At 41.1% G+C, this 26,717-nt stretch overlaps 1 protein-coding gene across 2 annotated transcripts in view; it reads right to left on the bottom strand.

Moving 5' to 3' along the window:
- The window catches only part of LOC117520851 (protocadherin Fat 4), a 278,309-nt gene that overhangs the window by 58,675 nt on the left and 192,917 nt on the right, over positions 1-26,717 (bottom strand). For both annotated transcript variants that reach the window (XM_034182185.1, XM_034182186.1), the window contains exon 6: positions 26,166-26,340. In XM_034182185.1, the coding sequence (XP_034038076.1) occupies positions 26,166-26,340 (175 nt within the window). The remainder of the gene's footprint in view (positions 1-26,165; positions 26,341-26,717) is intronic.

Below are 26,717 nucleotides of genomic sequence, written 5' to 3'. Positions count from 1 at the left end.
TCCTGTATTGTGCTTCTTTAAAACATTTTAATTATGCTTTTTAATCTTTTAATTCATTTTAAATTGTTTTTGAATTATTTTGTGTAATGCGCCTTGGTGCTACGCTGTTGTGAGTTAGTGCTTTATAAATTGAATAAACTGAATTGAACTGACATATCTGCTATATGTCACACAAACAGAAATGTTGTATTCTATAGTTTAAAACAAGCTGAATCCATAAAAAGAACACAACTGATCTTGGCATAATACATATTTATTAACCCTCAAGCAATCAAGCAATTTTAGTGACCAATATGGTAGGATAAATATAGCATCAAATATAGAAGAACCGGTGACTGGCAAATATGCCAAGACTAACAAAAATCTCAATGAACCCATCAGTCACCCTTTGTGACTCTGGGCATCAAGAATCAGTCTCAGTGCTTGTGCAGCTGTAAATCTTGCTTTTCTAGGTTTGTTGGCTGTGCTTCCTTGCAAAACAGTAAAATATAATGATTAGAGTTGGCAAATTACAATATCATCAGAAGCTATGGTGTCGAAAATCTAATAGATCTTCTCGGGGTCGTAAGTGACCCTGCACAAGTTTGGATTATACTTGCCACATGGATCGGCCAATCCTTGCAAAATTCTATGAACAAATGCAGGACAAACAGATTGATAGATTCATGGTCAGAAACTTTTATCTAATTAAAATTAGTAAAACTGTGCACAAAAACATATGCCTGGGCTAAATAAAATCACTTGAGGGTTAAATTATATATATATATATATATATATATATATATATATATATATATATATATATATATATATATATATATATATATATATATGTGTGTGTGTGTGTGTGTGTGTTAATGTACATGCAAAATTTGGTGCTTTTACCATAACAGACAATCGCAGTGATACTTTACACATATCTGGCCGGCTATAGGCGACAAAGGTAGCTCATAAGATCTTCACCTACTTTTCCCCTTGGTGGGTACCAAGACAAGTTTCAGGGATTTGCATGAAAAAACCTGTGGCATTTACTATGGAATAGATTGAATTTGACCAAAAAATATATATAAACTAGAAGCACTCAGAGAGTGCAAACCTCCGCCAAGGCCATGGGGTCACTGACGCCATAACATCTACACGCCGTGGAATCATTGAACCTAAAAAAGTCTAACAATGATGTCTGCTCAGTAGTAAAAAACGTTTCATCTGCTGTGACTGGATAGCATGTATCCTTAGTGCTTGGCATCACAGTTTATTGCAACTTGCACCTTTCCCAGAAGCTACTGTCATCTGAGCACTGATATTGATATTGCATGTGCTTATAGACAAAAACAAATAAGAGACAAAATTCAATTTATTATTCATCTAAACTGCAAATATATGAATTTTTTAACATTTATGAAACACTTCTCTAAACAAGGCCATAGGGTCACTGACCCTAAAGAGATTCCCTCCTTGGCACAGTGATCTATTTCTTTTTGTCTGTTTCTCTAAAATTGTATATAATAATCATTAGATTATTAATATACGAAGTCTATTAGAAAAGTATCAGACCTTATTATTTTTTTCAAAAACCATATGGATTTGAATCACGTGTGATTACATCAGACATGCTTGAACCCTCGTGGGCATGCGAGAGTTTTTTCACGCCTGTCAGTTACGTCATTCGCCCGTGGGCAGTCTTTGAGTGAGGAGTGGCCCACCCTCTCGTCGATTTTTTCATTGTTTAGGAATGGCTCAGAGACTGCTGCTTTGTTTGATCAAAATTTTTTCAAAAACTGTAAGGCACAACTGAGTGGACACCATTCGATAAATTCAGCTGGTTTTCGGTAAAAATTTTAATGGCTGATGAGAGATTTTAGTCTGTAAGTTTCGCTTTAAGGACGGCCCATGGAGCTCTGCGCTCCGAGGCGGCGGCGTCTCGCTGTTTCAAGCTGAAAATTTCCATATTTCAGGCTCTGTTCACCCAGGTCATCGTCAGAGAACAGAGAAGTTTCAGAAGAAGTCGGCATGAGGAGTTTATGCGGACATTCCACTGTTAAAGGAGATTTTGTAATGAAAGAACGTGCGGGCAGATTCGCATGTCGGGCCGGACCCGACCGCGGGGGGTCGCGACAGGAAAAACACCTCCACTGGAAACCTTAACGGACAAGTTGGAACACGCCCAGTTGTTAAACAATTTCTCAGATACTCACTTGTTGAAAGCCATCAAAAGCCGCCTGAATTTTACAAATGGTTTTCAACACAGAGGTGTTTTTCCTGTCGTGGCGCAGACAGATTTGCGTCGTCGTCACGGAACCGAGTCGGCAAATTTGCCCGCACGTTCTTTCATTACAAAATCTCCTTTAACAGTGGAATGTCCGCATAAAGTCCTCATGCCGACTTCTTCTGAAACTTCTCTGTTCTCTGACGACGACCTGGCTGAACAGAGCCTTAAATTAGGATGTTTTCAGCTCGAAACAGCCAGACGGACGCCACCTCCGACCGCGCCGCGCCGATCCGCTTTGTGAGCTGTCCTTAAAGCAAAAGAAACTCCACAATCTCTCATCAGCCGTTAAACTTTTCACCGTGAACCAGCTGAATTTCTCGAACAGTGTCCACTCGGATATCCCTCACAGGTCATGAAAAAATTTTGATAAAGCAACGCGCGCCGTCTCCAGCAGTGTCTCAGACAAAGGATTTCAGCCGAGAGGGCTGGACCAGTGCTCACTCAAAGCCTGTCCACAGGCGAATGACGTCACCGACACGCGTGAAAAAACTCACGCATGCACACGAGGGTTCAAGCATGTCTGGTGTAATTGCACGTGATTCAAATCCATATAGTTTTTTTTTTATAAACCTGCCGGTTAGTTTTCTAATAAACCTCGTATAAACAAAAATAAATTTAAGAAATATTACAATTTGAAAACAACTGCACCCGAACGTGATGACAGCTGCAACTGCTTAATGCTAACTTTTAACACTGAAATTGCCATAGACATGCTAACGCGTTAGCATCGGCATCCGGATCGTCATCCGGATCACCACTAAAATTTAATCACTTGTTCCTCTTGTCATTTCCAACCACTCAAAATTTCATCAAAATCCGTTCAAAACTTTCTGAGTTATCCTGCTGACAGACAGACAAACAAACAAAAAAACAAATGCAACCGAAAACATAACCTCCTTGGCGGAGGTAAAAAAATAACTGTGAGAGTGGCCACATTGGAGCAGAAGCAGGTGAAGATACAGGGTAACTGTGTAGACCTACATGTCCATGTGGAACAGATCGTTGTCCTTTAAAACACTGTAGTTATGCACAGGATGTGCGCTTCTGTACTGGATATGTACAACTTCCTGCCTGACCTTTAGCCTGTAATGCCTCTGTTGGTCAACAGGTTATGCTACACTGCTGAGCCCTAAATCATACTCACATCCTCCCAAACCCTATGATGCTCTTCTTTTTGACCCTGAACACTGTGTTGAACTAATGCTGTCAACAGCCGTCAGTTTTAATGCAGCATTTTCCAAATCTTTCTTGGGGTATCACATCGCATCCTACAGCTCTGTGCAGTCTGAGGACGTGCCTTCTTAGCCTCCTGTGGATCACCGATATCACATAACCCCTGGCAGCTGTTTCCCCCAACCTGTTGTCCAATGTGTAAATATTTCAGATCTATCTTGTTACACGGCATGAGCTGATAGATTTAGTCATCGGCGAACACTATCTCGTGGCAGCTATGCAAATGTATGTAAATGACAGTTGTTTCAAATAGCTACGGCATGAGTGAGACATTTCAAAGATTCATACGATGACCGCTGCTGAATAACCAGGTCAAGGCTGCAGCTCAGCACGCCGTCTGTTTCCGATTCTTAAATTTCATCTGAATGCCGGACCTGGAATAGCAAGAAAAACAATCCCACAGCTTTTTATGAACTAAATATCCGCTACCCCTCCTCTTTTTGTGGATGGAGTGACTCAACACAAGTGGAATGCTCTCCAAGAGGGCTGAGAAATGCCAACATCTCCAAACAGGCTTTGCTGGAACCTGACAAAATCCAGGGGCCGGTGTCAAGACCTGCGAGTTAGACAGGCCGCCGAGGCAGGTGTCAGCTCATGACTTCAAGTCGAAGAAGAGTGGGAGATAGGGCCAGGAAATGTGCCTCAGTCTGGCAGCACACAGAGCACATGACCTGGCCCACTGCTGTTCCACAAATGACATCATTTTGCCACGGAAAGAGTTGGTGGAAACTTGCAGCAGGAAGTCAACTGGCTACCAGTGGCTGCTTTGCACTGTGGTTAGAAAAGCATTTCTTTCCATTGGCAAATATTCTCCCATGAGCCTTTTATTCTTTTCTCTCTCTGTAAATTTTACACATTTTATAAGTGCGCAGTCAGCCACAGCCTGTTTTTCCCCCATTTGCATATAATATTTAATGCCAAGCCAACCAAAACTTAGTTTGCTTGTAACAAAGGGGGACAGATCATATTGTCCTAATTAACATAATGATAAATGAGTTGAAAATACATTCATGAGGCAACGCTTTCCATGTTTGTCAGCTGACACCAGACCTATCTATCTATCTATCTATCTATCTATCTATCTATCTATCTATCTATCTATCTATCTATCTATCTATCTATCTATCTATCTATCTATCTATCTATCTATCTATCTATCTATCTATCTATCTATCTATCGATTCATTTTGTATATCTGCTTATTCCAGTTAAGGGTCACAGTGGGGCTGGACCCTATCCCAACAGTCACAGGGCAAGAGGCGGTATACACCCTGGACAGGACACCAGTCTATCGCAGGGCCACATATAGACTGACAAACACATTCAGACAGCCTGCAAACTGACTCTTCTTTAAATATCCATTTTCTTGTTTTTTATACCATTACCAAATTTTTGGACCCATAGAAACATATTTATATCTGCCCAAATAAAAATGACCAATATGATGAATCCGCTTTCCCACCTAGTGAGCATCTGTTCCTCAGGCATAAAGGACAGGCAAAACTCCTCTGAAAGGTCCTGGATTGTCAGAAAGCATGTGCCCAAAGTACTGCTAGTAAAAAACAGGTAAGGTAGAAGAGTTTTCCAAATTTATTGGACAAGTGCTTTGTGCAATCTGGCCCATTTTTTCTCTCTCAGTGCACTTTAATTCTCACTCACTCATTCATCTTCAACCATTTATCCGGGAGTGGGTAGCAGGGGCAACAGCTCCAGCAGTGGACCCCAGATTTCCCTTTCCCGGGCCACATTGACCACATCTGTCTGGGGGATCCGGAGGCATTCCCAGGCCAGTGTGGAAATATAATCTCTCCACCTTGTCCTGGGTCTTCCCCAGGATCTCCTCCCAGATGGATGCGCCTGGAACACCTCCCTAGGGAGGCACCGAGGGGGCATCCTTACTAGATGCCCGAACCACCTCAGCTGGCTCCTTTCAATGTGAAGGAGCAACAGCTCTACTCCGAGCTCCCCACAGATGACTGAGCTTCTTACCCTATCTCTAAGAGAGACACCAGCCACCCTCCTAAGGAAGCCCATTTCGTCTGTTTGTACCGCAGTCTAGTTTTTTCAGTCATGACCCAACCCTCATGACCATAGGTGAGAAGGAACAAAGATTGACCAGTTAAATCGAGAGCTTCAACTTTTGGCTCAGCTCCCTTTTCGTCACAATGGTACAGTAGAGTGAATGCAACACCACCCCTGCTGCACCGATTCTCTGGCCAATCTCACGCTCCATTGTGCCCTCCCTCGTGAACAAGACCCAAAGGTACTTGAACTCCTTCACTTGGGGCAAGACGTCATTTCCCTACCCGGAGTAGGCAATCGATCAGTTTCCTGCTGAGAACCATGGCCTCAGATTTAGAGGTGCTGATCCTCATCTCAGCTGCTTCACACTCGGCTGCGAACCAATCCAGTGAGTGTTGGAAGTCACAGGCTGATGAAACCAACAGGACCACATCATCTGCAAAAAGCAGTGATGAGACCCTAAGCCCACCAAACTGAAGACCCTCCTCCCCCTGACTACGCCTCAATATCCTGTCCATGAATATCACAAACAGGATTGGTGACAAGGCGCAAGGCCAACCCCCACTGGAAACGAGTCCGACTTACTGCCGAGCACCCGAACACAGCTCTCGCTTTGTGAGTACAGAGATTGGATGGCCCTGAGAAGGGACCCCCTCACTCCATACTCCCGCAGCAGCTCCAACAGTATCTCCCGGGGTACCCAATCATACGCCTTCTCCGAGTCTACAAAACACATGTAGACTGGGTAGGCATACTCCCAGGTACCCTCTAGGATCCTTGTGAGAGTGAAGAGCTGGTCGGTTGTTCCACGACCAGGACAGAACCCACATTGTTCCTCTTCAATCAGAGGTTCGACTGTCGGCCAAACTCTCCTTTCCAGCACCCTGGAGTAGACTTTACCAGGGAGGCTGAGCAGTGTGATGCCCCTGTAGTTGGCACACACTCTATGGTCCCCTTTTTTTAAATATGGGGACCACCACCCCAGTTTGCCACTCCTTAGGCACTGTCCTAGATGTCAACGCAATGTTGAAGAGACTCATCCAAGACACTCCCTCCACAGCCTGAGCATTCAGCATTTCTGGGCGGCTCTCATCAACCCCTGGGGCCTTACCACTGCAGAGTTGTTTGACTACCTCAGTGACTTCCACCAGGGAAACTGATGAAAATCCTCCATCAGCTTCCAGCTCTGCCCCTACTATAGAGGGCACTCCGGTCTGATGCAGGAGTTCCTCAAAGTGTTCCTTCCGACAACGGATTACATCCTCAGTTGGGGTCAACAGAGTGCCATCCTTACTGTAGACAGCTTGGATGGTTCCCTGTTTTCCCCTCCTGAAGTGCCTCACGGTCCACCAGAAGCACCTTGGTGCCGACTGAAACTCCTTCTCCATGGTTGCTCCGAACTCCTCCCACACCTGCTGCTTTGCCTCACCCCAGGCTGCTGTCCTTCAGACCTGTCGGCACCTTGCAAATGCCTCCAGAGTCGTCCGAGATACCATATCCCGAAAGGACTCCTTCTTCAGTCGGATGGCTTCCTTGAGCACCTGTAGGAAGTTTGTATTCTTATAGAAAATTGGAAGCTTAAGTAGATTTCCCATGGATGGTCGTATGAGGCTGTGTTTGAAGGTGGGATGTACAAACAGGTGTACTTGTTTTTATAGTTTTTATAGTGACAATAAAAGATATTGATTGATTACTTATGTTATATTATTTGACTATAGTATTTCATATTGTTTTTAAAAATCTGTTTATTGTCAGTTATATGAAAACAAAAGGATTCCTAGTAAACAGGTTACTGGAAGTGACTCAGACAAAATTAAATGGAACATTTAGAATATTTGAAACAGCAAATACTCAGTACCCCACCTCCTGAACACAGTTTATTTAAACTTGAACTCACAGCAAATATAAGATTTTATTCATCTTATGTACCTACTGAAACATTGTACAAATTGTGGGAAAATATAAGATTTTATTCGGCTTATGTACTTACTGAAACGTTGTACAAATAGTGGGAAATTTGTTAGTGCTGGCAAAAATGGATTTTTAGCTAACATCTCCTCAGTGTTGTCAAGTTAAACGCAGTCGCAAAGAACACTGACAGCATGCATTTCACAGTAAAAGTATTTGTTGGGATCCTGGCATTAAATGTTTTATTTTGAAATGATACGAGCAACATGAACTATCTCCCAGTAACATCAGCGAGCCACATCATCTTCGAAGTACGAATGTTAATCAAAATAAAGGTTTCAAAATAAAGGCTATGAAAATTAATTCCAAAAATTTTCATAATAAAGGATGCATATCATTGTGCTATGCGCAAGCCATATCCGGGTCGATCTGACAAATAGCCAGAGAGATATGCGAGCCACATATTCGCACACACACACATGCATCTTCCTTTATAGATAAATAGGTGGGGTCATTTTATAATCAGGGCCATCTTTATATTTGGGAAAACATGGCAAAGTGAAATTGTTTGAAATACATAACAACAAAAAAATTCATTACTAAAATGCAAGTGTGACCACAACATATTACGTCAAACCATCATGATCTGAGAGAATTCACATAGTGACTCTGTCCTCACATCATCGGGACTCGACCCACGTGGACAAATGATCACCAGCGACATTCAAATCCTCATAAACTGTGTGTTTTACATGAGGAATCTTTCTGTGGCTAGAAAATTGTTTGGGAAGCAAACACCCCTCATGTTTGATTTAAATTCATGGTGGTTTTTATTGTACGTGGAGGAAATGGTGCAGAGCGGCATACTCCTGCAATCAGTAAAGAAAATAACCCACCCTGTGGTACCATGATTCCATGAGATGGTTTCTGTGATGGAGTTGCCGAGCTCCAAAGTGCGATGGATTCCATACGGAATAAGTCCGATTTAAGGCCTGGTGATAACCCCGTCTTAAAGACTGATGCCTTGTTGTTTTTTTTGTTTTTTTTTGCTTTTCTCCATGGAGGACATCAGCCTGATGGTATTCAGATAAATTTTTATCCCCTGAGCAGTAATTACACCGAGGGATAAAGCAGAATGGCACTGGCGTCAGTGCACCTCGCTTCACGCAAAGCAACTCAATCCATCAGACGGCTCCGAGCACTTGAGTCACACGAGGATTCCTCTCTGCTTTCTCTTAAGCTACAAACATTATTGTCATTTAATTAAATGCAGAGTGTTTACATTATATGCACTTCAATTCAGGGGAATGACACAGTGATGTTTGATATTTCAGAATAATCCCACAGAACTTTAAGTGCATGTTAACTCCTGCTGGGAATTGCATTCCATGCTCTACAATTCCTCTGTCCGAGCTCGGCTCTAAGACGTTTGTTTTTGGTATTCGTCACACATGGAGGGAACGGGTGAAAACCCGAGTGACCTTGACCAATCAGCGTCCTAAATAACAGGCTTTCAGGAACCTGAGAGCAAAGTGGACCATCTGGTTCATCCCAAACATCCACAGACAGTTTTCTGTGTAAGCTTCCAAAGCGGCGAGCATTGTCTAGCATCACCATATGGCTGGATCTAAGCACCTTATTAGTGTACATTACCAGCGGACAAATCACATTAACGTCCAACAAGGTGCTGCAGCCATACTTTCTGAACCAGAGGGGGCAGAAACGCATGTGTTAATTCGCATTAAGCTTCTTGTTTTCTGACTGCTGCAGCTGCTACGTGCACGCTGGCTGCTGAGAGATCCTTGCAGGGGGTTGATTTGAAGAGAAACAGCAGCGCTCACCTCCTGGGAAATGCCTGAGTTGCTCCGACTAAGCCGCACTAAGAAGCAGGTTTGAGTGTCTCTGCTGACACCAGTTAATCTCTTCCTTCAGTCTTTGATTGAGGATGTTTTTTTTTTTTTTTAGTGGTACGATGAAATCAAAGAAAGAATCGACGACGGAAAACGGTGGAATGTCCAAACAATTGACTTCATTAAACCGAGGAGTCCAGGACAGATTGACGCATGAATGTGTAAATGTGCGCGACGGCCCATCTGCAGCCTGAAGCTTAAGGCTAAATGGTTAATTAAGGTTTATAGACTGCGTCTAGATTATGCTCTTAAGAGACAGTGTAAACAAAGCAGATCATTATTGAAGGTGGCGAGAGAATCGGTCGCCAATGAGGCAAAATTGACATTTTTCGGCTTCTGAGAGCCTGTTGCTTTGCGACAAAGCTTCTTTTAATGCTTCCCCGTCCAGCGGACTTGAATGGGCTCGGCGGAGCTGTGTGCAGAGTGTCAGCTGTCCCATTGCACAGTTTGCCAAACATAACGGGGTAAACAGAGGTTTTCTCACACTTAACAAGCAACAAAGCAAAAGGGATACCTCATCAGACTGATCAGAGCCGCTACTCAGATCGGCCAAATACATAAATAAATATACATACGAGGGCTATCAATAAAGTAAGGGTCCTTTTTATTTTTTTCAAAAACTATATGGATTTCATTCATATGTTTTTACGTCAGACACGCTTGAACCCTCGTGCGCATGCGTGAGTTTTTCCACGCCTGTCGGTGACGTTATTCGCCTGTGAGCACTCCTTGTGGGAGGAGTCGTCCAGCCCCTCGTCGGAATTCCTTTGTCTGAGAAGTTGCTGAGAGACTGGCGTTTTGTTTGATCAAAATTTTTTCTAAACCTGTGAGACACATCGAAGTGGACACGGTTCGAAAAATTAAGCTGGTTTTCAGTGAAAATTTTAACGGCTGATGAGAGATTTTGAGGTGACTCTGTCGCTTTAAGGACTTCCCACGGTGCGAGACGTCGCTCAGCGCTCTCAGCCGCCGTCGTCAGCCTGTTCAAGCTGAAAACCTCCACATTTCAGGCTCTATTGATCCAGGACGTCGTGAGAGAACAGAGAAGTTTCAGAAGAAGTCGGTTTCAGCATTTTATCCGGATATTCCACTGTTAAAGGAGATTTTTTTAATGAAAGACGTGCGGACAGATCCGCGCGTCGGGACGCAGCCGACGCGGTGCGGCGGCACAGGAAAGACACCTCCGTGTTGATAACCATTTGTAAAATCCAGGCGGCGTTTGATGGCTTTCAGTGGAGTGAGTATATGAGAAATTGTTTAACAGGCAGGACATGTTCCAACTTGTCCTTAAGGCTTTCAACGGAGGTGTTTTTCCTGTGGCGGAGCGTCGCGGCGGCTGCGTCCCGACGCGCGGACCCGTCCGCACATCTTTCATTAAAAAAATCTCCTTTAACAGTGGAATATCCGGATAAAATGCTGAAACCGACTTCTTCTGAAACTTCTCTGTTCTCTCACGACGTCCTGGATCAATAGAGCCTGAAATGTGGAGGTTTTCAGCTTGAACAGGCTGACGACGGCGGCTGAGAGCGCTGAGCGACGTCTCGCACCGTGGGAAGTCCTTAAAGCGACAGAATCACCTCAAAATCTCTCATCAGCCGTTAAAATTTTCACTGAAAACCAGCTTAATTTTTCGAACCATGTCCACTTCGATGTGTCTCACAGGTTTAGAAAAAATTTTGATCAAACAAAGCGCCAGTCTCTCAGCAACTTCTCAGACAAAGGAATTCCGACGAGGGGCTGGACGACTCCTCCCACAAGGAGTGCTCACAGGCGAATGACGTCACCGACAGGCGTGGAAAAACTCACGCATGCGCACGAGGGTTCAAGCATGTCTGACGTAAAAACATATGAATGAAATCCATATAGTTTTTGAAAAAAATAAAAAGGACCGTTACTTTATTGACAGCCCTCGTATATATAAATGTGTTGTTTCACCAACCAACATACTCACTTTTTCCAAATAATTTATCTATGGCCTAAATCAGCTTTCTCTGAACTGCAAACTTTTCTGTTTGTATTCAGTGTTTTATGTGTTTGCAATGAAATTGACAGCATCATAATGCTAAATTCACTCAACAGACCCTCTAACCACAGCTGTCATTTTGCTCTGGTGTCCGATTTTTCAAACAAGGTGCAAATCAGTGGAAATACAGTGCATCCAGAACGTATTCACTTTTTTCGCATTTTCATTTTTTACTCCAAAATGGATAAAATTATTTTTTTCCTCAAAATTCTACACACAATACCCCATAATGACATGAAAAAAGTTTGTTTTTTTTTTTGGTTTTTTTTAGAATTTTCCAAATTTATTAAAAATAAAAAAACCTAAGAAATCACATGGACATAAGTATTTACAACCTTTGCCATGAAGCTCAAAATTGAGCTCAGTCCTGTTTCCACTGATCATCCTTGAGATGTTTCTACAGCTTAGTTGAAGTCTACCTGGAGTAAATTCAGTTGACTGGACATGATTTGGAAAGGCACACACCTGTCTACATATAAGGTCCCACAGTTGACAGTGCATGTAAGAGCACAAACAAGACCTCAGGCAGGATTGTTTCAAGGCACAAATCTGGGGAAGGGTACAGAAACATTTCTGCTGCTTTGAAGGTCCCAATGAGCACAGTGGCCTCCATCATCTGTAAATGCAAGAAGTTTGGATCCACCAGGACTCTTCCTAGAGCTGGCCACCCATCTAAACTGAGCATTCTGTCAGAGCTCCAGTATTCCTCTGGAGAATGTGTATTATATATATATATATATATATATATATATATATATATATATATATATATATATATATATATATATATATATATATATATATATATATATATATATATATATATATATATGTTTGGCCTTACAACAAAGTCATATTTGAAATAACCCAGCGGTCTGAGAGGCACTTGTCAAATTAGACCCAAAGATTTTGACGTCTCAACAGTTATTTATGTTGTGTTGTTTCTGATTGCTTTTACATAATTTCTTCTCTATATGTTAAGGATAGGGTTTAACGGTCTGTCGGCAAGTAAAGAAAACATCCTAAAAGATGAAAACTGTGCTATTCTTATGTTATACAGCCAGTTGTGACAATTTAATGAAGTGATGACTTTTTGCATTTTTAATAAAATGGTGCTTTCATTTGCCATTTTGTGAAGTATTTTGCAAATCTCTGTTTAGCATCTGTCAACCACTCAGTGAGTGTTTCCCGGTTTATGGGGACTCAACAGGTTTTAACAGGCCTGAGCAGTGGAACAGTGCAAAGACAAGTATAAAACACAAAATAGTGGATTGCATCATTTGTGTTTAACCTTTGTGACCTGTGCATGTTTTGTTTCGGAGCAACTACTGCCAAAATGACATTCTGAAAAGTAAAGGCCCAGTGTGTTAAAGGCGTCATTTACTTTGTACCAAGTGACAGAAAACCATTTTAGAATTTAGGAAAAATATGTTGGTGTCATGTTTGGACTTGTTATGTTATTTTGGGTTTTATTTTCATCTTTTGCTGTTATGGTTGGTTTTCTGTTCCTAGTATTCTCTTGTCCTTTGTCTGTGGGTTTGGTGTTGCATGTGTCTTTCCTGTTGTCCTCCGTTTGATACGCCCCATTCCTGATCTTGCCTTCTCGCATGTTTTTAATGTCTCCTGATCACCTCCTGTGTTTAAGCCCCATATTTCTTGCTTGCCTTTGCCACATCATCAGTGCTTTTGTCAGCATTTCCAGCCTTGTCTCACGATGTTCTTGCTTTCTAGTTTATGTCTTTCTGTGTAACGACTGTCCACCTGTTTTTTGATCTCACCCTGCCAGCGCATGTTTTGGACACTAATACTGATTTCTGTCTGCTGCCCTGTGTACCAAACCCTGCCTGGCAACCAAGTAAAGCCTTTTGAATTCCCACCTGTGTGTCTAAGTCCAGCAATTGTGTCTAACCATTTTGTGTCTCAGATTCTGACATAGTCACACTGAGGTTTAATAGTAATAAACAATAAATATGAAGGCTTTCAAATATTAATAGAAAGTGTTGTATTGGATTCACCATTACAGAATTCATAACATATTGATAAAGTGAATAACAGTGACAGGATTTATTTCAATTTCTATGTATTTCTAAATGGATATTGTTTGTTTGGTGATTGTTTGCTATTTCCACATCAGTTTTGCAACAAGCAGGAAGAAAAATGAAAATTTAAATAGACTTGGTCTTTAAAGGCACTCAGTCACTACCCAGTAAGCATATTTTCTCCCACTATCACTTAATTTTGGCTTAATAAATTACAAGCAAAGTCATTAGGCATGGATTGTGGCCAAGTGGTTAAATGCACTTGTTTCCACTTGCGGAAAATTCTTATACTATATATATATATATATATATATATATATATATATATATATATATATATATATATATATATATATATATATATATATATATATATATATATATATATATATATATATATATATATAGTGTGTGTGTGTGTGTGTGTGTGAAAACAAAAAATAGATATCATGCTTGGTTCAATTTTTTTAAACTTATTTTTTTTTTATTAATGTGTTGGTGGTTGGAAAGGATTCAGCCTGCAAGATGACAGAAAACTAGAGCTCTTCTGACTAGACTAGAAGTCTACTGTACCTGCATTAATGGCAAATGTCACCAGGTGGAGACATTGATTCATTTCAAGAACCTTTGGTTCTGCATGTTAGCAAACCCAGTTCACATGTCTATTTATAATAACAGGGCAGAGGTCCGATGTGTGCATTTGCAAAAACTTTAAGTCGAGATGGCTATTAGCTGTTGAAAACACCAGTATAAATAAAGCTCCTTAAGGAAGCATTAAAGTCAGCGATCAAGTGCTAAAAAATGAAAGACGACATTTGATTCCAAGAAAAAAGTTGCTCCCACTTGCCCCCCTTGCCAAACCCTAACCCGGCCCAAGGTTTTGCTGAGTTTGGCTGAGTTCTGCCAAGGGCCAAGTACTCTTGTAACCACTGTAGCATAGTACATCCAAGGGGTGTCCGTACTACACGCTGGCTTATTTCCAGGATGCACTACAGGGGAGGTTGTGTGATATGTTCTGAACTGACATTCGTACATTCTGAGTGATCGGACGCAGGTTTAGTAAAATGGACTACAGTTGTATAACAGGTGAGTCGGTGTTTGTGTTGATGCCTGTGGATTTATGCATGAACAGATATGTATTTCTTTAAAAAAATGCGATAACAAAGTGCTTAAGAATTTAGAGATGAGCTAGGTTATAACTGGGTTTCTAAAACAGAAACAAGATAAAAAAACATCATTGTGAAACTTTTACCCACAGCATTAAAAAAAAACCCAATTAGCTACAAAAGCAGTGCACACACACACACACACACACACACACACAAAGTATTCCCAATCAGTATTTACAGGCTGCTCTAGGAAAGTGTGTGTGTGTGTGTGTGTGTGTGTGTGTGTGTGTGCACGAGTGTGCACGTGTGTGTGTGTGTAAGACCACATTGTTAGTGAAAAGGTTGTGTTTTCTTGTATTTTTTTAAAGAGTGGATCGAGAACCTTGCTTGCTCCTCTGTTAAAGTTCACTTGAGGAACCTGATACTATGTTTGGCTCTTTCGTGTTGTGGTGACGCTGCAGTCTGCCTGAAACGTCCACAAATCGACCTTGTTCCAGATTTATTGTGGGAGTCCTGAAGAATAATCCAACAATGCCCTGGCCATACTTTTTTTTTTTTTACAAAACTTCATCAGTTATCGTCCACGACCTTGTTTTTGTATTTTTCCACTTAAAAATGCACTCTGCTGAAATTCTGTTTGTCTCATGGTAACATCTACACTAATGTTTTCTTTTCACTCATTTGTCACTTTAGTATTTTTCTCCACCTGAACGGGGCAGATTTCTTTGCACTCGCATAAAATTGAAACCTGATTAAAATATGCAAGAATTTTTTTGTAACATCACTTAATTTATAAATAATCCAAGAATGTACACATCATAAACCTTTGAGACATCTTAAAAACACAGCTGCAGTTATTCTTTAAAAGTCTCCTTTGACCTGCACTTTAGTGGCTGATAAGAAAAGCCTTTTTTCATTTACAGTTTTTTATCCTGTCCTCTCCACAGCGGACGCAGAAACCCTGACTGATGAATTTGTTTGTCATGTTTTTATTCTTGTTGATCCATTGTCCTGTGGTGGAAACTCAATCATATTTCTCTCTCTGGTGCTCATCTTGCTTCACCTTCTTCCCCTTTTCTTGAGATATCAAATGTTTAGGTTTTACTGCTGACCTACAAAGCACTGAACGATTGTGCACCTACATATGTCACCAATGTGTAGTCTTACGTACGGTCTCCTTTGTTTCATTCTTAAAGTGTGGACTGTCTGTTCAAAGACTTAAATAGTTTGCAGGTTGGTTGAGTCTTAAATTCAGTCACAAATCATATATTATATCTGTTACATTTATTTTAAAGGTCTTATCTTTTATGTTGTTCACAGCTGTGCAGCAAAACCTTTCAGACCCTAAAACTCAGGAACGGTGAAACTCTTAAAATCAAAACTTTCCATTCATTAATACTGGGACGTTAAACATCTGCATGCCAAAAAAATTAATCACGCACTTGAAATAACTTTTTTTAAATTTTGGGTTACAAGTAGGAAATGTACAGAAGCCCTGAAATGCTCACATTGTCCACTAGATGGTGACAAAAACTGCTCAAATGTGCAGCAAGGTCTTGATTTATTTATTCATATGAGAAGTTAACCTTTGGCAAGTATAAGATGGGTTGACCATCAAACATCAACTTACGTTTGTGTTCCTGACCTTACGGCCAATTTTTTGTTGTGTTATGTGGCTCAGAATTTGTGGTCTGGTGACTACTAATTTAACTCTGTTCTTTGATATGTGTTGTTGTCCACATTTATACTGTCTATCAGGGTTCTCCAACCACATGCCAGCAGAACACCTTCTCTGCATGTTTTCCAACTCCCCCAACTCCACCCACAGCTAATTAACTCTGTCATGTTTGCTCAGGTAATCAGTTAAATAATCGGGTATGAGCAGAGCATGTAGGCAAGGAAACATACAGTATAGGCAGTGGTGGGCACAGTTTTGCTAATCCCATAACAGATAATAAGATAATGTTTTGCTGGCGGATTAGCTTTTCAGATAAGTTTTAAAACCATCATCATCACCAATTATCTTCTGATAAATTTAGTTCCGATAACTTGCAGTCCGATAACATTTTTTTGCTGGTAAAGTGAGCAAAGTTTAATGGTCAAAAATGTTTGTAAACCCTAAAATCAAACATTTTGCTCCATCTGTTGTGTATTTGTGGCAGTCAGACTGGCTGCCTGTCACTTGCTGTTTACGTCATCATTAAGTGCAAAATGCGATTGGCCGGTTGACGCAGGGAGCACTGTGGGTAATGTAGTTCAGGTTCACTTTGGAAGCTACAGTGAGTCGTCGGCTCAATAAAAAACAAAACTGACTAATTTTAACATTATTTTATTTTATTTCTTTGTGGCTGATGGCATAATTTAATCACCAAGACTGGGTGGGGGAGAGGAGCTCTCACGGCGCAGCTGTGTACAGAGGGACTTTTCTTCATCGTTTAGACCAGGGGTGGCCAAGTTCGGTCCTCGAGAGCCACATTCCTGACACTCTTAGTTGTCTCCCTGCTCCAACACACCTGAATCCAATGAAAGACTCATTAAAAGTCTGCTAACAAGTCTGTCATTGGATTCAGGGGTGTTGGAGCAGGGAGACAACTAAGAGTGTTAGGAATGTGGCTCTCGAGACCGAACTTGGCCACCCCTGGTTTAGACACTGTTTTGGATAAAAAAAGGATGCTTTATGTGGATTATTTCCTCAGGCGAGTCCCACTGAAACTAAAATAAGAATTTATTTTTACTATATGTCTTTTAATCTGCCAGTCAATGCATTAATGGATGTACTTCAGTTGTTTAAGCCTCAGGGTTCAATGCGTGTGAAAAAAGCAGCAACTTTTTAGTTTGTACTTCTAATACTGTGTTTTACTGCTTTTGAAAGATGATGACAGGTTTTATTTTTTTATTCATTCATTTTTCATGCATTCTTATGTGTTTGTGATCCTTGAATTTACCCAGCAGTGAAAAGTGAAAGTGAAACTGGTTTATCAGAAGCCAACAGTGTAACTGGATGTGGCCGCGTCCAAATCAATACTAAAAGTTATCGGTTATCAGTTATCTGTAATAAAGATACATTTTTTTTAGCAGTTTATCAGTTTAGCATCTTAAAAGACAACGTTTCAGTTATCGGATTAATGGTTATCGACGCTAACTTTTTGGTTAGCTGTGCCCACCAAAGAGTATAGGACAGGTGCTCTTCGGGAGCAGTTTGGAGACCCCTGCTGGAAATAATGTGTTATTTCTTCATCTTTAACCCCTTAATGCCCATCGTCGCATATATGCTACAATCTCTGACTCAAATATGCAACTTACCAAATTGACCTTTATGCCCGTTGTCGCAAATTTGCAACAAACCATCATTATTATTATAACATTATAACATAAAGTCATTACCAGAATACCCAATATTACTATCTAGTTTTTGTGCAAAAGTGAAATTAATAATCTCAACATTATTTACCATCTACTTAAAGGCAAAAACACACACAAAACATTTTTTTATATACAGCTATATAAATTTGGGCGTTAAGGGGTTAAAGCTACTGTGTGTAGGATTTGGGGCCGTTTATTAGTAAAAGAAATGTAATATAGCATTTATAACCATCTGTTCATTAGTGTGTAAATTACGCGAAACAATGAAACATTGTGCTTTTAGAAGCTTTGAACGAGACTTTCGTATATCTATGTGGGAGTGGGCCCCATCATGGAGTCAGGGAAATATAGAAGCCCAAAAGGGACATACTTAGTCCGCCTTTTGCATTTTGCAGCATGGCCGGAAAACTAAAGAAAAAACAAGAGGACTACGCTGTTGCTCCCCTCGATGGTGTCGACTGTTCGCTAGTGCAGGATAACAAGTTTGAGAATGCTCATTTTTGTGAAGTGGACGATCATCCATATTGCTAATGACTAGAAAAAGGGAAGCAGTATGATCTCTTGTCCACACACAAATGAAAAATTCCCTCTAAGATCTTTTTCAAAAAGTGTTCTGTAAACACGGCATGGTTTGAAGAAATATTTGTGTATACATAAAACCACTAAAAACAACTGAAAATGCTGTTGAATATATGCTAGGCCTTTACGTGGTGCTGTAACGCTTCTACAAAAAAACAGAGAAGAAGACATGGAGCATGCACATCAAGCGTGATGGCAAACACAAATGCGAACGTAAGAGTGAAAGCTGAGGCACTGGCGTGGACCGTTGATGAAGGCCAACTTTTGCTTAGAGTCACATTGGATTAAAAACTGATTAAGCTACAAGATGCGACCGTTTGCTGCTCCATGTCGTCAAATAGGAGCAGAAGATTTTGCTGTAGTAGCCCCAACAAGAATGTCTGTAGCATGAACACAAGCTTGTAGTCCTCCGTTGTTGTTGTAACGTGATGTCGTGTGGCATTAGAGAGGTAGCGCTATAACTTCATTGTTTCACAAAGGTTGCGTATTGGTCCTACATATCAGCAGAAATGCCGATATGAATCAAAACGTCTGTGGATACGCCTTAAATCATCTCCATGTGGATGAGCATAAATCCCATCATCAACAATGTGAAAAGGAAAAAAATATCATGACTGGCAATACCATAGTGCAACCTGCAACATGACCACTAGGCGTCACTAAATCCTACACAGTGTAGCTTTAACGCCGTGTTCTGTGATACAGCTGTAAAGCGGTTTCTGCTTTTACTGGAAACATTCTATACATCAGTTAATTGGACCTTTGGGGTCACAGTGTGAGTATTTCTAGTTATGTTCCGCTTTAATTGGTGTGATGGACACATACACAGCAAAGCTTTTCCTCTTAGAAATTGGCATTTAATTGACTGGACTTTGACAGATCTTTATCCAAACACTGAAGGCTGGGAAAAAAACAGTCAAGACGACTGGAATGTTTAAACTCCAGATTGATGGGAGCTGTTTAACTGAATGAAAGATCTGGCTTTTAAATAGGGATGTTCATTGAAATTCTTTGTCTGCTAAGCACTGGTTTAGCCCCTCCAATACTCACCCACCAGCAGAAAGAAGAAGAAGAAAAAAACAAGCCATATACAAACAGTGCGGCATTATGGAGTGATGTGAAAGACATGGGAGTTCCACCATAACAGGCGTGGACGAAGGGATTTACTGTGCTTTCTTTTTCCTGTACGTGAGACCAAATGCGGTGCATGCTAATGCATCCTGAAGCGGACGAGCGCAGTCGCACAATCACACACAAAAATGCATGCATGCATGTAACTGTGCGGTCAGGCCTGTATAGATGCAGAGGTTTATGTGCACACACAGCCTGAAATTAACTTTCACATTCTTTCAAATATGTCAGCTGTGAAATCAAAATCTCACTTTTCATTAACCACATGCAATTTACCTTGAAAATAAACTGTGTGTGTGCAAAGTGAATAAATACAACAAACTAAAGAGGCGTATTATGAAAAACTGGCTTTTATCTGCTTTGTATGGTTGAATACATATGGGGTTTAGGGCCCTATTTTGATCGCAGATGCTAAAATGAGCTGTGCAGATGACTCAAATCCATTTGGGGTGTGCCCAAGTACACTTTACTATTAGACCAGGCAGAAATACCTGAGCAAAACCTTGCACTGGGTGCAAAAGGGTTACATTAAGAGTTTCCATTATTCAACTGCATACTCGTGCCAAAATATATCACCCTATCTGCATGGAACCTGCACTTCCCATTAACTTGGAACGTGTCAGGCACACAGTGTGGCGGTTTGGGGGGAAGAGGAAGCAAGTAAAAAGATTTCTGATTTATTGGCAGGTCAGTGCAAGCCTGTCAGAGTGAGCAGAGGCCACCAAAGCTCCCTGCGGTGAAGCAGTGAAGTGAGGACTCATTTTATTTTTATTTTTTTACTTTTTTTAACGGATGTTGTTTTACTATTTTCTTTCCATTTACCATGATGTCCCCACTTTTTCAGATTCAGGGTTGTAAAATATTTTCCTTCTCACAGAAAAAAAACAAAGATTTCTGTCTCTTTTTTTAGTTAATTGAGGCATCAAAGTACACCAGTTTTGAAAGGAGTTGTCCTCATTATATGACCTTTTAATTTGGTGAGTTACAAAATAACAGCACTTTGCATTTTCGAGTTATCATGTAAACATACTGGAGGGGATAGACTTATCTATCTGTCCATCTTTCCATCTGCTTATCCACTTGACATCCTGTGTAAAATCCCCCCTTTAAAGATTTTTCTTTCCATCTCACTCAAGCTTTACGTCTGTGAAGGACGACACATTTAAGAAATTGCATCTTCTAAAATCAAACAAAGCAGAAAAAAAAATTCCCGTTGGTAATACTGTACTTTTTATGCAACTTCTCAAATCTCAGTTTGGTCAGACATACATTTGGTTCACACTTGACAATTAAAAAAAAAAAAAAAAACAGATTTCATCATTGTGAACAAAATGCAAAAATAAAAGGAAACAGACCTAAACTGGAACTGTAAAATGGGCTGTTATAAAAAGCTTTTAGGTGTTTAATTTTGTGTTGGCATTTGATCTTCACCAAGTTAAAGTCAGGTGTGTTTTTTTTTTTTTGGGGGGGGGGGGGGGGGGGGGCAACTTTTTTGCCTTTTCCTCAAAAGTGGGTTTATTTTTCACAGCTGTGTAACAGTTTATCTGCACACCTTCCAGCACTCCTGTTTCATATCTTCTGCTGGATGAGAACATGGAGAAAGCCAAAGTTCCTTTATATTTCCGGCAGACAATCAGCGTGGAAAACAGCAGAGATTTGACATTTGCGCTTAAGTTTTTGTGACATAGACAGATCTAAATCGCTGTTTTGATACATTCATCTCGCCTTCTGGTTTCATTAGCTCATCTTCTTCATGCACTTGCATCACCACAGAGATTTAGGATGGTTTGTCATCCTAATGCACAGCGCGCAAAAAATAAAATAAAAATTAAATAAACTGGGATGTGACAGACAGGACTGCACTCTCAAGTTGCCAAACTGTAACAACAACAAGAGCGTGACAGAAGGAAGTGAGAGACAGACAGGAGGTCACGGCCAACATCTATCAAGCTCTCGGGAAACTATACAGTTGTTATAAATATAGTCTCACTTTTTTGAGAGCTACTTCATTACAGTGTCAAACACTTTGGAAATCACATCTTTTTTCACCCTTAGAAGTGTGTTACTAAGGTGGCAGGGAAAAAAATATGAATCAGCAAATGCAAACAGTGTGGTATTGTATGTTAAATCTGTCTGGAAAAAGCAGGTCTGAAAAACAGAGTGACTGGTGAGGGAAGCCACCAAGGCACCTAGTATGGAAACTCTGAAGGAGTTATAGGCTTCTGTGTCTGTGTAGCATTTGTCTGTTGCATCACCAGGTATTCAGCTCTACGGTCAAGTGGAATGGAAAAGGATTTTAATCAAAACAAGATGTGATGTCTGCAGTTTGCCAGAAGGCACATGGGAGAATCAATTTGCTCTGTGTTCTTGTGTGAAAATCCTTATCGGTGCCACTGTGCCGTGTAGAATTGAAATGAATGAGTGTTGACAGTCTACTTTACGAGCACATCTTGTTTCATTTCGCCCCCTTCATGTTGGTGTTCAGAGACAACACAATAAGGGGGCATCACTGTCCAAATACATATGGACCTAACATTATACGCTACAGTTTGGCTTGTAGATCTGAGCTTCATGTATCTCCTGTTTACCCCAACATGATCCCTGCAACCACATGATCTTCCTACATTCAGAAATGCTCCAAACAAGTTTTTACAATCAGAGAAACGGGAAAAAAACAATATCACAGATCAGATCTCCATGTTTCCTCCCACCATGACTCCTTGTAAAACACTTTTATGCAGCTTGCATGGATGCCATGTTTCATAGCTGCACTTAGATCTTTCAAATAATGACACAAGTGTGCCAAACTGTGGTGGTGATCTGAGCCAGAACCTTTTATGAGAACCAGAATCTGAAGAGTTCTTTTCATATCATCGATTTGCAGCCTGAGACTCCTGAACCCAAACTCTGATTAATGAGTTTATCATTACCGAAAACACTGAAACGTCCTGGCAGGAGGAACCACTGTCCACAGGAGCACATTTTCAGGCTGTGATGAGTCAAACTGCGTGACAAGTGTTTTCAACATGACCTAATCACTCGCCAAACCTTGGCAATTGTATGGCATTGTGTGACTTGTTTGTGGCAAATAGTGGCATATTTGTGGCAGACAGTAGTGATGACACATGTCCATTAGGCATGTGGACATTAATCGATACGAATCGGTATCTAGATAAAAACGTGCGCAATGCGAATGCATTGATTCATTCAGTGTGCATCGATTCAATTGATGGGTGAAATCGCGATGGATCGGTTGCTGCCTGCTCACATTGATTTTTTTTCCGATGCACATTGAATGCACCATGGAAGGACAAAAATGATGACATCAATAGCCTTTTTGCTTCGCGATTCCCTTATCGGTCCTTCAGTTTGGGACACTGGAGCAGCCGTTGTTTTGAGGGTAATTATCAGGAAATGATCATGTCTCTATGTTGATTGCAGATTGCAGTGAGTCTGCTTGAAGCTTGAAGCAACAATGCAGTGCTTCGACTCGCTGTTCGCTGGTTCTCTGCTTCACTGGTTTTCAGAAGCGGCAAGTCCGCAATTTCTTCATTAACCCCTCTCAAAGCCATTTAAAGATGTCAATCATGAGTCGCTTTGTGTGGATTAAAGTCACGAACTGTGACTCGTGTTGTTGTGGGCAAGAAACGAGAATCGTCCTCCGTTCCACACCTGAGTTTTACGCGATGGTTCTCTGGTGTGAGCACCAGCCGGTGCGCAAACTGAAGTTGTCCATCAGGTAATGGAAATAATAATAATAATAATATCCTCTGTTGGGCAGCACAGTGGATTAGTGGTTAGCACTGCTGCCTCACAGCGAGGAGGTCATGGGTTCAATTCCCGCCTGTGGCCTTTCTGTGTGGAGTTTGCATGTTCTCTCCGTGTTTGCGTGGGTTTCCTCCGGGTGCTCCGGTTTCCTCCCACGTCCAAAGACATGCAGGATAGGTGGATTGGAAAATTTAAATCTGTAGATGTGCGTGTGGGTGTGAATGTTTGTTTGTCTATATGTGACCCTGCAACAGACTGGCGTCCTGTCCAGGGTCCCGCCTCGCGCTCTATGACTGCTGGGATAGGATCCAGCCCCCCGCGACCCTTAATTGGACTAAGTGGTTGAAGATGTGTATATCCTCTGTTTTGTGGGACTAAGTGCACAGCTCCAAAGAGCCGCACAGATTTCGGTCGGAATTAATAACTTCAGAGCAAATCGCTGTTTTGAATCAAACGACACCTCTTTCCAAATGTTATAATACAGAAAATAAACTACAGCGGCCAAAACATTTTTTTCTCCCAAAATGAGATGTCCTCCATTTCTTATGAATTACATCCTGACATGCAGCACAGCCGGCTGAAGAGCTCAGCTCAAAGTCAGCTCAAAGTCTATGGAGTTACATTTGTGTCATTAATATCTGAAAGGAAATGCTTTTGACAAAAACTACAGATTTTGATTATTTCTATTTATGTGCAGAGATCAAGGATCCATCATGTACATCAAGGATCCAGTGAGCATGTGCAGATTTTATTCATTTTTATTTATATCCAGAGATCAAGGATCCAGTGATCAATTTCATATTTATTTACTTTAAGACTCAATAAAATGTTGTTGACACAGAAAACCTGTAAAGCCTACATTTAGTACACAGAAAATTCACTGGAGGTATTGATAAGGGAATCGATAAAGAATCGGAACGATAAACGGAATCGACAATGGCATCGATATCGATAAAATCTTATCAATACCCATCATTAATCGTTTTGCAGCAAATCGCATCATATCGCATTGTGAGAAATTGAATCGCCATCAAATACACATCAGATCGCATCAAATCGGGAACAGGGGTGAATCGTATCATCAGTATCGTCATGTATCGCTATATGTATTGTATCGCTCGTAGTGTATCGGGGTGCATATCGAATCGTTTTCAGAGATGAGCTTCACATGCCTAATGTCCTAATGATAATACTTGCTCTGCCCTTGTGTGTGTAAAATGCGAGTGTATCTGTCTCTTTTAGCGCAGTGAAACAAGGAAATGGGCTATGTAGATGTAGGTTTAACCCCCCGGACAGGACACTTCATCTGCATTGTCTCAGTCCACCAGCTATAAATGAGGACCAGCTTTCACTGGGGAAAAATAACCTGTGATGGATTGGTGTTCCATCCACAGAGTCGTAGGTCTTCATTTCCTTCACGCTTCTAAATCCAGGGATCACCAGCAGCACCAACAGGCCTCAGGGCCGATATAGGACTGCTTCTCCAGTGTTAAAAAATAAGCTCACGACAAAGTGTCTGTCCTCAGGCCGCAGTTGTGTCAGCCGCTGCTTTTACCAAATTTTGGAAGACTTTTAAACAAACTGTGACATAAGAGCACTCTTATTTTGGTTGATGCTTTGTTGAACTGTACTCGTCACACACGGCAGCACGGGAAGATAAACGCGCACTTTAACATGTTAAGATGAATGTCTGCGGTTGAAAATGGCCCACGGCAGACAGCAGACATGGAGACATGTCTGCAACGTCCACCTTCAACATTTCCTGCCAGATTGTGCCTGCCTGGGAGAACCATTTCCCCTGCCGTCTGAGCCCAGGCCTCAAAAATGTGAGAAAATGCTGCTGGATAATTTGGCCCGTATGATTATGGGCTTTCTGATATTTTGTTATTCTACCCCAAATCCCTTTTTCTGCCTCTCAACAACAATGTACTGAAAAGTCTTGTCAAAATATTGTGGAATTGTTGTCAGGGCTCTAAATATGGATTCCTTGTGAAACGTATAAAAAGGGATTGAATCCTAATTAGTATGTATGCTTGTTGGGCAACTTTGTCCATGTGGCACAAACCACCCAATGGTATAAAAAGCAAGACAATCTAAACAAGTAGCTGAAAGCTGATGGAATGTTGATTTAAAAAAAATTAACTATATATATCTAATAAATATGTACAATATTTTACACATTAAGCAAACGTCTTACACTTTGGACAACATTGTCCAAATTCTCACCAAAAACCCTGTACATGGCCAAAAATACACGGCACTACAAAATGGTCACATGGTCAATTCAGGAATGAATCAGAACCACCCTCAGACCCCGACGGCTGTGCCAGTCCGACTCAGAGAACATATACTTAACTGGGATACCATGTGATTTGGCTACGGGGCTACGCATGTACTCCTTCAACTGCACATTAACTGGCCTCTATGCAATAACAAGTTAACCTTTTATCTGGCTATAACAAGCTCCACCGCCGTATCTAAATAAACACAGGACACTATTCAATCAAAGCCGCTGAAAGGCCTTCTGGGGGACAGGTCCAAAAAACACCCACTATTTTGCAAGCTAAAAACGCCAGAATGTTTAGCTTATCATGCCACACAAAAGAGCGCACTATGAAATCAAAATGCTGTTTGTTGACACTGCTGGTAGTTTGTGAAAATATTCTTTTTCAGCTCGGTTTTGCTGGCGGATCACAAAAGCTTTAGCAAAACTCAACAATGTCCGCATAGGGACGACTTGAATGGTCCTGATTAGCGACGTCTTCACAGGATAAATACTCTGACGGCTCAAAGCTTCAACTGTGGTCATACCTGAATCAGTTGCAGTGATCAGCAGCGTGTACTTCCCCTGAATCTCGCGGTCCAGAGTCTGAGTCAGGCTTAGCTGTCCACTCGATGACAGACTGAATGCTCCATCTTCATTCCCACCACTTAGCATGTAGCTTAGCTGGCCGTTAGCAGCTTGGTCATCATCTCTGGCAACAACCTGGAAAATGTGTTAAGATTTTCTCAATTTATCACTTTTCACACAATCTCATCACTGTCAATGTATCCACATTCAAAACTCCCTTGTGCACTCCCTTCACTGCCCATGCCATATACCAGTAATGTGCATTTTAATCACTCACTAAGAGAAACAGCTGCTTTTGGATAAGTAAATGATGACTTAAGAATTTTAAAGCTGCAGAAATGGCAAAAAAAAAAAAAAAAAAAAAAATCAAAAAATGTTCAGGCTGCCAGCTGATTCAAATCTGATGTCACTAGTTGACTGTCCACATTATACTCAGCAGGTGACCAGATCCGATCTGTGTGTCCGTGTTGCAGTCCTCCACTGCCATTACTACTATATCCATTGATATAGTA

The sequence above is a fragment of the Thalassophryne amazonica genome, chromosome 11, assembly GCF_902500255.1.
Source record: "Thalassophryne amazonica chromosome 11, fThaAma1.1, whole genome shotgun sequence".
NCBI lineage: Eukaryota > Metazoa > Chordata > Actinopteri > Batrachoidiformes > Batrachoididae > Thalassophryne > Thalassophryne amazonica.
Note: the sequence above shows the minus strand (reverse complement) of the source record. Positions and strands in the feature narration are given on the sequence as shown.